Source organism: Nannospalax galili, unplaced genomic scaffold (genome assembly GCF_000622305.1).
Source record: "Nannospalax galili isolate Female #2095 unplaced genomic scaffold, S.galili_v1.0 scaffold412, whole genome shotgun sequence".
Classification (NCBI taxonomy): domain Eukaryota; kingdom Metazoa; phylum Chordata; class Mammalia; order Rodentia; family Spalacidae; genus Nannospalax; species Nannospalax galili.
The window spans coordinates 1,728,791-1,744,596 of record NW_008331547.1 but is presented as its reverse complement, the minus strand read 5'-3'; the positions used below and the strand labels follow the sequence as shown (position 1 = coordinate 1,744,596).

At 42.5% G+C, this 15,806-nt stretch overlaps 1 protein-coding gene across 1 annotated transcript in view; it reads left to right on the top strand.

Moving 5' to 3' along the window:
* Positions 1–15,806, top strand: part of Cdkal1 (CDK5 regulatory subunit associated protein 1 like 1) — a 651,069-nt gene that overhangs the window by 397,667 nt on the left and 237,596 nt on the right. Inside the window, exon 9 of the mRNA XM_008826690.2 lies at positions 4,953–5,098. Within this exon, the coding sequence (XP_008824912.2) occupies positions 4,953–5,098 (146 nt within the window). The remainder of the gene's footprint in view (positions 1–4,952; positions 5,099–15,806) is intronic.

The following is a 15,806-nucleotide window of genomic DNA, read 5'->3' as shown; positions in this document are numbered from 1 at the left end:
TAATAATATTATTATATGTATGTTGAGTTAGTTGTGTATCATGTTGATTAGTTGAGTTAGTATTGCATTATATTGAGTTAGTATTATATTGTGTTAATACTGTATTATATTGAATTAGTAGTATATTGTTAATAGTGTATTATGTTGAGTTAGTAGTCTATTATATTGCAGTAGTAATGTATTATATTGTTAGTTGTGTCTTATGTTGAGTTGGTATCAACAGTGCATTGTGTTCAGTTAGTTGTATATTATGCTGAATTAGCAGTGTATTGTGTTAAGTTAGCAGTGTATCTTTCTGAGTTAGCAGTGTCTTGTGTTGAGTATATATATAATGTATCATGTTGAGTTAGTAGTTTATTATGTTGCATTAGTACTAGATTGTGTTGAGTTTGTAGCATATTATGTTGCATTAATAGTTTATTGTGTTAGTTTGGTAGTTTATTTTGTTGAATTAGTATGCTATGTTGAATTAGTGTATTATGTTGAGTTAATAGTGTATTATGTTGAATTAGTAGTGTATTGTGTTTATGTTATATTACTAGTGTATTGTGTTGTATTACTAGTATAATGTTGCTCTTGTAGCTTATCATGTTGGGTTAGTAGTATATCACGTTGAACTAGCAGTGTATTATGTTGAGTAGTAGTGTATTGAGACATCTTGAGTTGTTAGCAGTATATTATGCTCACTGAGTAGTTTATTATGTTGAGTTAGTGCAAATATTCAAAACCATATAGACTGTGATGACTGCAGTGCAGAAAACATGAACCTTAATAATTGTTGTAAAGTGAATGCATTCATGACATTGCCTTTTAAAATTAAGCCTTTTCCATTCAGTTCATTGCTTTCTCTTGATACTTTGAGATCAGAAGTAAATTATAAACATGGACATTATTACCTCTTTAATAGGAAGAGAGCTCCCTACAACATCATAGGAAATCTGGCTTATTGATCTGGTCAGCCATTCTCCAGTCCCTGCCTCTCATGTTCACCATCTATAGTTCAATCAACCCTGACACATCATCTCTTAAATTATAAATAATCTTATATTGAAATAGTATTACCAATCTGTTTCCTCCCAGAATTTTTCAAGCACAAAGACACGTATGCACATATACCACCGAATGTTGGAGACCTGCCCCACCCCCTCCTTCCACCCCCACTCTTCTACTCAGACTTTGCCCAGTACAGCACAGAACTGTATCTGAACAAAATACTCCTCTTGCTTTTACTAAACCAAGGTCGAATGTGGGGACTATAAATTCCTTCCATTGAAAAGTACATTGTGGTTATGTTCTGGACCTCCAGAGACCCTTAGAGTCAGATTCCACTATGGAGCTACTTTTGAGGAGTCTTGTTTTAATTCTGTGCATATCATACATACTTTCCATTATTCCAAAAATTTAAGCAAGTTGATCAGTGCCTGTTTGCTCGCTTTAGCCAAACTGAATTTATACTAATAAAAAATATTTCTTCTTATCAAAAAGTAGATATAGTCTGCTTTGATGTGGTTATTATGCAAGCATCAAAACATCTCACCCTGCCGCACTGATATGTACTATTACTGAGTTCATTAAAAATAGATATTCATAAATGCAAAGTGTATATATGATTTGGATCTCTGTCCATAGATGTTGCTATGTTTTTCAGATTTTTCATTTATTTTTGTTTTATGTGTATGAGTGTTTTGACTATGTGTATGTAAGTGTACCCATGCTTGCAATACCCACAGAGGCCAGAAGAGGGCATCAGATCTCCCGGAACTAGGTTTAAGGAGGCTTGTAAGCTGCCACGTGGATTCTGGGAACCAAATCCAGGTCCTCTGCAAGAGCAGCAAGTGCTCTTAACTGCTGAGCCATCTCTTCAGCTCCTGTTCTGTTTTTTATTGACCTCATATACAACTTTATTTTACATGTATTTATGTGTGGGGGTAGGGGGTGGGGGTCAGAGGAGAATTTTGGGGAATCAGTTGTCTCCTTACACAGTGTGAATCCTGGGTGGTCAAACTCAAGTCTGAAGTTGTCGGGCTTGGTGGTGAGTATCCTTACCTGCTGAGCTGGCTCAGCGGCTTCTTGACTATATATTTCGGCACCTCCGAGGATCCTTAGTGTCATAGGAGCCTTTCTGAGGTCCACAGAGAAAGGTAAAAGTCACTCCCATCCTTGCATAGCTTTTGGTCTCAGATTTTTCATCATTGCCAGACAGAATGAAGTGGACACTGGGACAGGATTGGGGTTGGGTTGAAAGACCGGAGCCAAGAAGTGTTTGGAAAGGGAAGAAAGTGAAGGTTATCCTTGACCAAGAGTTCTGAGGAAGAGGAAATGGAAGCAAAAAAACAAAATACAAACTTTGTCCCCGTGAGATGCGTTGATCTGCACTGTTAGTATTCCTGAAGAGGGGCAGGCACACAGGCATTACTGAGAAAGTTTTTTAAAATTTGAGACTGGGCCTCACACACATGGCCTGGGCTGACCTTGAACTTGCTATGTAGCGGAGGAGGAGGACCTTGAACTTCAGACTCCTCTATTTCCGGTGCTGGGATTCCAGATATGTACCATCATGACTGGTTTTATGTGGTGCTGGGTGGGGATGGAACCCAGGGCTCTGTGCCTCTAGTGATAGAGCTATGCCCCCAGCCCGTGTAACAGAAGTTTCAGTCAGGGGGCACGTCTACTTTTACTTCATGTACAGTTTCCTAACATTATGACTTTGTAGCCTTGTATTAGGAAGTTGAGGTGCCTCCTGGCGAGGAGGCTTGTTTTGAGGACCAGCAAAGAAAAAAGCCACCGTGCTTCTGTTGCTTTCTTCCGATTCCTACTTTGATCTGTAAGCTGACACCCTCTTCAGGGCAAGGTTGTATGCAGTGCTGTGCCTTCCTCACAGTCAGCAACCAGCCAGTGTTTGCATCAAGTGTATGTACACGAAGTATGCTCCCTCATGTGCAGCCCCGGTGAGCACCATGTAGTCCATTGCACAGTTCAGCCCAGGGCATCTTCCCTTCACTGCCAGTCCAGGAACCAGCGTACCAAAAAGCTGTCCTCTCTACTGATGAGGTTGCGTCGATAGTATGATACTGTACCCCCAAGAACTTCAAATGCCATCTGAAGAAGACAGCTAAGTTCCTTGGTAATTTATGTGAGAGCGTGGATTATCTTCCTTTCCACCGTGGCCAGGTAGCTCTGTGAAAGGTAATGTCACTGTCTCCACTCCACATGGAGGCACAGAACCTGCCAGAGCGACTACATTCCACACATGTGCTGTAGATGAAATACTACTTCTTACCATCCTGAGTGTGTCAGAAGAGATCTGAGTCCTGCCCCTTGAGAAAACATGGACCTTTTTTTTTCACAAATATTCCTCTGAAACTTCGGGGCATCTTGATGGTCAGGTGTGAAAAGCCCTACAGGTAGGGAATCAGAGCCAAAGGCCTGCTGTTCACTGCAGAGTACCTCAGACCAGTGTGGTATCTGGACAGACTCCTGACTGAGTACCCCAGCCTGAATTGCAACAGTTTCATGGAGGTGTGTGCGGTTAGTCTGCTACCTCATAAGAAATCAGTTCCAATTCTTAGCAGTCTGTCCATAGCAAGGTGTGAAACTTGCTAATTCCTGGGAGAGACTGCAGATGGAGGCTAGCTGTGAGTAATTTTTTATGGTCATCTGAACATCTTTGTGAAAGGGACTTTCTTGAAAACTGAGCTTCTTCTGAGAAGGTAGCTGATTTGAGTTCTCCTCTTTGCCTCTGATTTGGTGAAAATGCTAATTTTTAGTCAGTGGAATTAAAACGGGGCAGCAAAGAGCAAGGCTGATCCATACGCATGCCTGGCTTGTGGGTGACTAAGGGGCAACCAGTCAGCATTAGCGGGCCCTTGGGAATCGTTGTGTGGATGAAACAAAACAAGATAAGGGATGTGAAAGGCAGTTCTGAAAACTAGTCATCACTGGGCACATGCAGGTTATTAAAGAGCAGCACCTTTCTGACATTTTTGGCATAACTGATCTCTGTTCTTCCTGGTACCCATGTTGTATCCTCAGGAATTTTAAAAAACAGACTTGCTTAATTTGTTGCAGTTAATTTTGCTCTCTTTGACTTTGCAGCATAGATACCCACCCCCCATCCGTGGATGTAGGCCACAGATGCTGCCTTTAAGAGCATGATGATTGGTCTGTTTTGAGTGTTAGTCCTACCCCCCCATCCTCCTCCTCTTCCTTCCCCTCCTCTTTTTCCTCTTCCTCCCCTTCTTCCTCCTGTTCCTCCCCCTCCTCCTCCCTTCCTCTTCATTTATCCTCTCCACTTCTTGTCCTTTGAATGCTGCCTCTTACACTCAGGCACCCAGTAGTAAGCTGGCTTTCTTCATTGTCTGGTCATATGCTTTTTCCTTTATAAATACTCAAAAAGTGTTATGAGGAAACTAACTGAAATAAGGAAAGGAGGGAAGGAAAGAAGGGAGGGAGGGCGGAAAGGAGGGGAACCATGATTCCCTCTTCTTCAGTGTCACATATATATATGTACATTTTTTTCTGAGTTAATCTAAAGATGAAGCTTTCTGTATTCAGACAGAATCATAAAGCTTCAACTCTGCTTAAAGTTTGCTGTTTCTTCTGATGTTACTGTGTGGAATAGGAAACTGCAAGGAAGAGGGAACTGGAGAGGGAATAGTGGTTTGTTTGAAGCACTCAAAAATATCTTTACTCTTTGGCTTTATCTAATTTCATGTCTTTTAAATTTTATGTTGAAAGAGACAGTGGACATTAAAATAATTCTCCCCATGGAATCCTGTGAAAGTGATACTGAATTCCTCAGTGCCATCGTAGGATGTAGGCTGCAGATGCTTCCTTTAAGAGCCGTGATGATTGGTCTGGTTTTAGTGTCTGTCTGTCAGCACTTATCTGTGTTGATCTGAGGGAATTCAGATTCGCTGAAATGATGAATACATCTCCTTCCACTCTCTCAGGAAATGGCGAGGATCCTTAGCCACCCCCGAGTCTACGCTTTTCTCCACATCCCCGTTCAGTCAGCCTCCGACAGCGTGCTCATGGACATGAAGAGAGAGTACTGTGTGGCCGACTTCAGGAGAGTTGTGGATTTTCTCAGAGAGAGGTAAGTCTGACACTTAGGAAAGTAACCTTTTCTTTTTTTTCCTTCCTGAAGTGGGTGGCAGCGTTGCACTTACTGCAGCCTCACAGTCAGGGGACAGGACAGAGGGCGATGCTATGGAAGCCCTCAAAGCCTTCCAGTTTCCTTGGGGCCCTTGATGTGGTTTCTTCTTCCCCTTCCATCTGTGTGGGAGCACCATTCATGTGGGGAAGCTTGCCCACTTTCCCCGGTAAGTTGAATGGTGATTATTTTCATACCTGATGGACTAGACAGACCGCCCCAGCCTTGGTCTCCCTTCTTTCTTTCTTCATGAGGCCTTTGGAAGTTGCGAACTGACTTTGACAGGAAGAGACCAAGTCATGTCGCTACAAAGCGGATCATTTTCTCCTCAGTGACATTTTTCACGGTGTTTGGAATGTCTTTGCTTTTACATGCTAATCCCCATAGTTTGCCTGAACACTTGCAATTTACAAGCAGGCTTGAGGATTCTGTTTTTTTACAGCTCAAATTACTGTTGACCAAAATTAAGGCATATTTACACAATCTCAGGCATGAATGATAATTTTGTTTCCACAGAAAACACTTGCAGCCCATAATTATCTTCTTCAAAATCTCCCTTCTAAACATGGAATGCCTTTTGTGATTAGACATGGCAGGAGATCGAGGTGCTGGCCAAGGTCACCCGGACCCTCCTCAGGTCCAGGGCATGTTGTCCCCTCTGGGAAGATGTCCTTTACCCCAGGGTATTTGTGGCTTGCCTCTTCCTGTAGCTCATCTCTTTTTTACGTCCGTTGTTGTTAGTTCCATCTTATTATTTGTAATTATGTACTCTTGCACCATGTCGGCGCTTTATATGGGTATGGTTGCTTTAGACAAATTGTAATCAATTATTTTTTCCACCTTTAATTACTCACTTATTCTGATGACATACAATTGTTTTCAAATCTTCTTCTCTGCTTCCTCTTTTCTTCTCATCTTTCTTTAGCATGTCTTTTTAATCTTTCCTAACCTCTAGGCATGTCTTGATTATCCTCATTATGAACAAAGACATTTAGGGTACATTCAAACAAATACAGCTAATTGTTCAAATATTCAAATCAGTGGATAGGAAGTATATTTATTCCAGGCTTTCATAATTATAGTGTTAAGTATATGAAGGCTTCAATGTAGCAAACGGAATCGGAGCAAATCTCTGGTTTCTGGTACCCTTGGATCTTGCATAAAACTGACCAGGGCTAATGAGTGTTGTGTTTTATGTTAAGCATGGCCTTTGTCTTTCCTTGCTTTTGGAGGTAGACTTGCCTCCTGTGATAAAGTCCTTCATAGCATGCTGGCACTGGAGACTGGAATGCTTTCCCAATGGCAAAGAACTCTTACATCCTTGAAATTTCTTATCTTTCACTTATTAAAGCAGTGCAAAGATTGTGCCCACTTCATACATCTTGCACGATGCTTTGCCAGTATAGACAGGCATCCCCTTGTGCAGGATAGGCCAGAACCCTTTCCAAGTACTTTGTTGGGTTACTGTGATGAGATGTTGCTAAAGACTCAACACCTCTGCTTTTCCTCTGTTGAGGGAAGCGCTGACTCAGTTGTTTGGGGAACTGCTGTGGCTACTAAACTGGGCAACAGTTTTCAACAAGTTCCAGCCTTTCATACTGCTCTGAAGACGGACCTGTTAAATCTGTTGTGTCTTGAACAGTTTCAGCAGCCTCCATGAGTGATTTAGAGGTCAAGTGCTGACCACATTACAATGTTAGAAAATAATCTCTTGCCGTTATTAGTAGGGTCTTTTCCTTGTCTTCCCAGTTACCCAAGGCATCTGTGTGGCTTTTCAAGGTGTATTTGACTACCTAGAACTCTTAGAACCAAGTGTTCTGCCCTTGGACCTCCAGTATTTCCAGCACCACAAACCCCAGAGATCCATGGAGAATCTCAATAGCAAAGAAGCCTGGAGAATGTCTATAATTTCAGTGTGGAGTGGGTGACTCTGGCCAGTTAGAATCTCCAGTGGATTTTAAAATTGACTAAGCATTGTGTTCCTGCAGCAAGGACAGAAGCAGTACTGAGTGTTGAAACTCACGGTTAGGTAGTCACCGTGATGCTTTGGGGAGCTGTGGTGAGTGCCATTATGGCAGCTGAACAAACTTCAGTTCCCTGTAGTCCAGTCACCACTGTGTCAAAGCAGCCCCTGCACAGTTTCAGATGGTTTATCAGTACTGTAGGACATGAAGGCCACCGTGCTGCTGGTGGGAACTGCTCCAGCTCTTCTCCCTTGAAGGCAACACAAACCAGTTCTGCTCTGCTCTGTGGTTGAAAACAGGCTCATCCTCTTGAGGAAACTCCTCCATCCAGTGAATGATTGATTCTCAGTTACTATGGACATTTGGAAATACAGGGACTCTTTAAGCAGATTGCTGTTCTTCACTGCAAAGTTCTTAAACCCATTAAAAACTAGTACAGCTTGGGGCCTGGAAAGATGGCTCAGTGGTTAAGAGCACTGACTGCTCTTGCAGAGGACCCGGGTTTGATTCCCAGCACCCACATGGTGGCTATGAGCCGTCTTTAACTCCAGTTCCAGGGGAATCCGAAGCCCTCTTCTGACCTCTGAGACATTGCACAACATGGGTGCACTCACATACATTCAGGCAATACACTCGTACACATAAAATAAAGTAATAATAATAATAATAATAATAAAAACTAGTGCATCTTTATGCAAAACAGATTAGTGCATGTTTAGAAACAAAGTTCCAGGGCTTGCAATAGGATCACTAATACAGTGCTGTCCAGCACCTAGTACTGCTCAGTGCAGAGTTTTCTTTCTTAGAGATCTTCACACTCACGTTATTCCAATCTGTATCCGGCACTTGTTCACTAAGTGATCCAGATATAAACTGTTCTAGTTGTTGTCTTTTTTCCCCTTATATTTTATTGATTCCCTTTGTTATTTGGCAGTTCTCTACATGTATATGTTATAAATGTGTCCCATCTCGCATGGATCTCCTTTCCCCTGAAGTCTTCGAAGCCTTTTGGAATGACTAACAAATACTATTCTCTCGATTTTTCTGACCCTCCGACCCTGTGAGGCCCTCAGATCTTCCAATGATAAACAAAGGATAAGACATTTCCCAGTCTATTTCCTCAGAAAGTCAGCCTGAATGCTTAGAGCCTGAGCATTTAAGGCCGAAGTCCACGTGATTTGGGGAGTTTACCTGAAGCTGCCAACTGCAAACTCCAGTCTTTGTGAACCTGCTTCTCCAACAGTGGAGGTGAGCTCTCTGTAATAAGTTTCTCTTAGGATTGAAAATGGCCCGTGTTTTAGCCGGGAGTCTAAGTCTCCTGTGAGCTGACTGGAAGCTGATTCCTCCTTCTCTTCAGTTGTTTGAAAGTTGGCAGCTATTATCCTAACAGCAGCTGGATTGACGATAACCCAGTAGAGTTGGCACATGCTGAGGCATATGGGACTTTATTAAATCATGTAACCTTTGCAAAAAAAGTGTCTAAATTACTTAATATGCTCATTTCAAACAGCTGGTCATGAGCAGACAGTTGTATGACTTAAATCTACTCAAATTTGTTAATCCAGATGATGCTTTTATGTAAGTGAATAGGTTAGTTTCTGGAAGTGCTCGTGGGGTGTGGACATTGAAGAGAGCTGTTGAATAGAGAAAAAAGGGCAGTTCTGGTTTTAGAAAAAATATTTTTATATTTTTAATAGGTACAGCATAAAGTTTACTGCTTCAATATATTTCTGAATTTTTTAAATCTGTAAAATTTTAATCATTCTCTCTTTTCTGTGAAGTTTGAGGGTATTATTTTTCCAATTCGAAGAAGTTTTTTACTTTTTTATATTAGGCACAGTTATTAGGATTATTAGAGTAATTAGGATTTCCACACTTTGGCACCTGGTACATGGACTTCAGTTGGGTTTAACTTCGTTTGAACAGTAATAAATTCATGTAGTCATTCTCCAACATGTCAAAAAGTGGTAACAAGCATATGCTTGTAAAAGAATCTCAGTCCTCAGATTCATACATTAAAGTGTGAAAGAAATATGTAAGACTGTCCTGTTGCTGTATTTTAATAAATGAAACAAATTATATATTAACAGACATATCTGTCATTCTGTTGACATTCCAGTAGGCTTTGGGCTTATGTCCTTTGGACCGTCAATGTTTAACAACCCCGTCCTTCTCACTCAGTAAATCCATTGTGAATGAGTTCATGGACAGATCTTACCATAGCATCTTTGTGCTGGTGTTTAATCATGTATTATCTGTCTTACAGTCAAGCCAAGTGCAGGGACATGGGCCTTTTGTCCCAGCTGCATAGGAGGCTGAGGCAAGAGGATCATTTGGGCCTACCAGTTCCAGTGCAGCCTGATGCATGTCAGAGGTCATTTCTCAAAATAAAACTACAAAGAATTTGCTATTATCACTTGTGAGTGTACCACCTCAGGTGACTCCACATTGCTTGTTGTGTGCAAGGCACAAGGCATGGAGCTGGTTCACTCCATCCTCAGGGCATTCTACTACATTCATTTTGTATAGGGCACAAGGGCCCAGAGCTGAAGTTGCTCTGTCAGGATGATTTCTGTGAGTCCAAGTTAACTCATGATGTCCTCTTTGTCCTATGACCCATTTTTCCAGCCCCTCTGCAAAAGCATCATGCTAATTCATTTACATCCTGGATTATTTCTCTTTCCCATCATTAGTCTAGGTTACCCATGTATATGTTACTGACACACACGTGATGAAAGGTGAGGCATGTTAGATTTGTTTTCCCATCCCATTGTCCGTGTAGCCTTATTCCTAGTGGCTTAGAAATGTGAGTAGTTGCTGGGTGTGGCAGCTCATACCTATAATCCTGACACTTGGAATGCTGAGGCAGGAGAATCACCATAGGTTCAAACCTATGGAATAAAACTCGGTCTCAAAACAACAACGAAAACAAACAAACCCAAGAAAGATAAAAGCAGCAATATTTGTCAGAGTAAAAGAACTTGTTAAAAGGAAAAGAAAAAAGAAAAGAGAATCCAGCAAGTTTAGATAGCCCAGCTCCCTGCAGGAGCAATCCCAGGTGTGTCCGTGCTCACAGACTAATTCCTCACGTGTATTCTCTGGTTTCCTTGCACTGCGGTGCTTCTGCCGTCTCTAACCAGGTTGCTATTTGCAGTGGGTATCCCTAAGGTCTTGTTCCGTTTTATCTTTTGTCTATTTGCTTTGCAAAGTGGCAAAGTTCTCTTGTCTCCCTGTTGCTGCTTTCAGAGTTCTTCAACAGAGTGAATATTATTTCATTGGAACAAGTGTCAGAAAAAAAATTTAATTGTTTTGCAGCAGGCACTCCATCCACACTTGGAGAACTGCATACTGGGTAGATTTTTAGTATCATGTGCTAAATGCCAGATTGTTGGGAACACTTCAAGTTCAGTTCATTTGCTTGACAGCAAGTGCATTTTCTGTTGTTTTAGCTGTCCGTTTTCCTTCTAGCCTGACTAAGAGAAACTGCTACTTAGTTCCTTCCACTAGTTCACGTAAAGTTTGTGAACTTAATGAGTGTGCTACTCCTTTCAGAAAACAAAAGGCTCTCATGCACTGAACCTTGGTACGTTGTTCTTGCCTTTGTGCCGTGGAACACAGGGTCCAGTCCCACATCCATACAGTGGATGTTAGCAGTGAGCCTACTTCCTTTGTCAGAGTGCTTTTCCTGGGCCCATGCACTCACCAAAGCATAGCCATGCAGGCCACACAAGTGTCAACATATTACTAAGTGAATATTTCAGAAATAGAATTATTAAAAAGATTTCTTCAGGGGCTACAGAGATGACTCAGCAACAGGTTAAGGGCACTGGCTGTTCTACAGAGGACCTGACTTCAGTTCCCAGCGCCTACATGGCAGCTAACAACAATCCATAACTCCAGTTCCAGGGGATCCAACACTCCCTTCTGGCCTCTGCAGGCATTGCATTATACAGGTGCACTTACATACATGCAGGCAGTACGCTCATACACAAAAAATAAAAATAAGTGAAATATTTTTAAGAGATCTCTTAAACCCTTGCAGTGTATTAATGCATAACAGACCAGACCGTCAACTTTGGCTGTGATTATTTTTCTGGTCCCAGCAATGCACATTAATTAAATAAAGCAAATGCAACAGCAGCAATAGCAGTGATACTTAATTAGATAATGGTAATAAAACCAGTACCGCACACGGTATGCAGGAGCCTTGCATGTATGGGTTTCTTTAATTTTCCAGGACAAAGGGAGTAATTTGTCCAATGTTGCACACTCAGCCACAGAAGCTTACTGCACACTCATCCATAGAACCTCGCTGCACACTCATCCAAAGAAGCTCACCGCACACTCAGCCATAGAACCTCACTTCACACACACTCATCCACAGCTCACTGCACACACACTCATCCACAGAACCTCACTGCACACTCATCCACAGAAGCTCACTGTACACACACTCATCCAGAGGTTCACTGCACACTCATCCACAGAACCTCACTGCACACACACTCATCCACAGAACCTCACTGCACACACACTCATCCACAGAACCTCACTGCACACACACTCATCCACAGAACTTTGCTGCACACTCATCCACAGAGCCTCACTGCACACTCAGCCACAGAACCTCACTGCACATGCAGTTAGCCACAGAGCCTCATTGCACACTCAGGCCTTCCAATTCCCCAGCCAGTGTTCTGACTTCTGTGGAATGCTTGGCATCTGGTCTGCAGGCTCCTGTGCCATCTAGCAATGGAGACCGTAAGGTTGGTTCAGCAGATGGTGAGGAGACAAAATGTGCAGTGTTCTCTCAGGCTGGAGGTGGTGGAAGCAAGCGTGAGTGACAAATACTTCTCCTTGGTGTCTGATCTCAAAGCACATGAGGCCAGCAAGACAGCTCAGCAGGTGGGAGTGCTTGCCTGACAGGCTTTATGTCCTCAGTTCAATTCCCAGGACCAGTGGTAGAAAAAGAACCAAGCCCTGAAAGTTGTCTTCTAGTTCCACCTGTGTGTCGTGGCAAATGCGCATTCATCCACGTGCACACACACACAGAGTAAATAATAATAATAATAATAATAGTAATAATAATAATAATACAGTAAGAAAGGCCATAGTAGAAGGTGCTGGTCAGAAATGGTCAGGAGCCCAACTGAGACATGTAGGTCTGGAGATTAAGTGCTAATCAGTTTTTGTATAGCTGATAAAGTATGTGTGAGTGTGTGTGTGTGTGTGTGAGAGAGAGAGAGAGAGAGAGAGAGAGAGAGAGAGAAAGTGCACACGTGCTAAGAATGGAGGTTAAGGGAACACCAGTATTTAAATGACAGAGAAGGAAAACTGGCTGTGTGATAGGTTGAAATGGCAGGTTGGACCTGTAGAGGAGACGACCCAGGAAGAAATTACCCCACAGAAGCCAAGAGAACATTTCAGTTTATGGAAAGAAAAGTGGTGAGGGTCAAGTAGCCGCCAGAGTGGCCTCCATGAGCAGCCTGGGTGCTCTGGGAAACAGGAACAATTTAAAAAATAGCATTGTTGCAAAGCACCCCTGCCCCATACTGCATCTGTTCACAAGCTCTCACCATGTACAAGTGTGGAAAGTGAAAAGTCTTCCTGGTCCTGTGTTGACAGCTGTGTCCCCTGTTCCTAGCAAAGTGCTCCTGTATACACTCTCCCCTACAGAGGGCAGTGAGGGCCAGCCGTGCAGGACGTTGGAGTGACAAGAATGGGTGTCACTCACTCTGGAACCTCGTAAGAATACAACTTGGAGGACTATTCCTGTCTGCTTTAGTTGAAGCCCTTTTCATCAACAGGAAAATTCCTGCCCCTTGCAGAGAAACTAGATTCCTCTTCATAGAGTATCCATACTGACCTTAGAGGATCTGTGTATTAGTCACTTTTCTGTTGCTGTGATAGAAACACTGATCAAAACAACTTATAAATGAAAGTCTATTTGAGCGTATGGTTCCAGCGGAACTATTGTCCGTCATGGCGGGGAGGCATGGAGGCAGAGGTGCCTGGAGCAGGTGCAGCAGAATTTAAGCTTTCACACCTTCCAGCAGGCACAGGAAGCAAGAGAGCAACTGGAGATATGGCAAGGCTTAAAAACTCTCTAAGCCCACCCCCAGTGACGTGCTTCCTCCAGGATAGCCACACCTTCTAAGACCTCCCCAAACAGCGCCACCAACTGGGGACAAAATGTTCAAATACTTGGAGCCCAAAAGGGACATTTTCATTCAAACCACCACAGGAGCCCTGCTAGCCAATCACTGACAGTAACCACCAGGCAGCACTGACTGAGCATGTAATATGTTGAAAACAGTATGCCGAGTACTTTCCATTAAGTCCTTGAATCCCCACAATGGACCTTACCAAAAAGAACAATGCTATCCCCATTTTACAGGTGAGGAAATGCAGGCACAAAGCGATTCAGTGACCTGCCCTGAGTCAAAAGCTGATAACTGAGTTCAAATTCAAACTGTAGCCTTTGACCCTCCAAATGTTACTACTGTTAAGGGATGATTTTTAGAAACAACAGGGATGATAGTTTGTCGGTCAAAAAGTAGACTATGAAATCAAACAGAGCCTTTAACTTAATACAACTCCTCTCCTAGAGTTGTTCCACCTCTCCCTGTGGCCAGTGTCTGTCACTCCCAGTCCAGGCCGAGGGATGCTTGGATTAAGGGGATAATGACACGGATAAATGTGACCTTGAGGAAAAGCCATGAGACCATCATCAGCACTGGTATGTTGGATGAAACAGGAAACCAAGCTGGCCGCCAACTCAGAGAGATCCATCTACCTCTGCCTCTCATGTGCTAGGATCAAAGGCATGCACCACCACACCAGCAAAATGAGTTTCTTCATGGAGTACCCCTGTGAACACTGGTGGCAACACTTGTCGTAACTCGTAGTGGCATTTTCTTTCATAATCTATGTGGCAACCATTTCAAGTCTTCAGTCCTCCCTGCTGCGTACTTACTGGTCCTGAAGCAATGCTTTCTAGATGCGGAGCAGGTCTTTGCATCACAGCTGCCTCTGCTTCCCTGGGCATTGTGCTTCCCATCCTTCTCTGTGCACACGTCCTTAGGCCCCATTTTCTAAATGATCTGCTCTGTGACACAGTGTTCCTCTAGTCAAGGGACTGTGCCAGTACAGGTAAACCCAGAGATGCTACATGCACAGGGCTCAGAATCCAGATGTGTTACTGGACTCTCCCCACTGCAGTGTCTTTACCAAGTCATCAGCAATGGGTGGGGAAAGTCTGACCAAACTGCTTCCGTTCTGGAAGCCAAATCACAGAGGAGGAAAATCAGTTTCTAAAAGGCTGAGAGCCACGTGTGGTAGCACATACTTTATCCCAGCATTGGGGAAGTTGAGGCAGGAGTTCACCAGTTTGAGGCTTGCCTGACTGCACTACCAGACTTTGTCTCAAAACGAAAGAAAAGGCTTATGTTTTACATTTACTCAACTGTTACCTATGGGTTATAGACTTATGCCAGATACTTGTACATCATGGTTAAGTGTCTACAGCCACAATGTTAGGTGAACTATAGTGAAATTGGTAAATCTGATAAAGGCAAGGTGCCTGAATGGTTTCTTTTTTTAAATATGCTTCCTGTAGATAAGGAAATACCAAGTTGTTACACAAATGTTACACGAAAATCTCCTTTCTTTAAACAAAAGTATAATTTGTTTTTGTTTGTGATATGGTTAGAACTACTCATATAGGGGAAAGCTTTAATTAGATTGTGCTTATGTGTGTGTGCACATATGTGTATATGCCCATTTTTGTGCATGTTAAAGTTACAATTTTGCTTGTCCTTGAGTGAGAGAAGCAGTGATAGAATAAAGAAGATAGAGGCTGACCGTTCATTTACACAATGAAGCCTGGAGCTAGGCAGTAGTACTGTGTCAGCCCCAGCATGTCAGGGATACAGGATGGAATGCTAAACTCCTGACCCAGGATAGCTTCTTGGTTAGTTACCTGCAGCATGAATTTCTGTCTCAGGACCCACACTGACTACTTTTAAAGAGCTACCCCTCAAGTTATATTCCAGTCAGCAGGAGAAAGTGTGCCTCCCTTCCCATTGGAAAAGGTGTTGCCTGGGAAGTTGTCTTAAAATGCCTCTTTGTGTGTCATTTGATGAGAACGTGGTCACTCCTAGCCACAGGGAGCTGGGAACACAGGATTTCCAGGCATCTCTTTATCGATTTTTACATGAAACGAATTGACTCTGAGGGGGTCACCAACAGCCTCTGTCCAGACATACAGTTTTCTTTAAATCATTATTTATTTTTAAATTTTTAATAACTACATGATTAGAGGAAGCATTTCATTACAGCTTTAACATATTCACTAACACATGCCATAGCAAGAGTACATGTCTTTCACAAGTGGCTGCAAGTTTCTAGGTTCATAGTTGAATTAATACAGTTATATTTCTTTTCCTTTACCTCCCTGTTTCCTTTCCATTATCCTGGTCCCTGTTGTTACTTATTTTTAAATTTTTAATAACTACATGATTAGAGGAAGCATTTCATTACAGCTTTAACATATTCACTAACACATGCCATAGCAAGAGTACATGTCTTTCACAAGTGGCTGCAAGTTTCTAGGTTCATAGTTGAATTAATACAGTTATACAATATTGAACTCAGTATAAGCCCTGTAAGACATAAAATTGAATGAG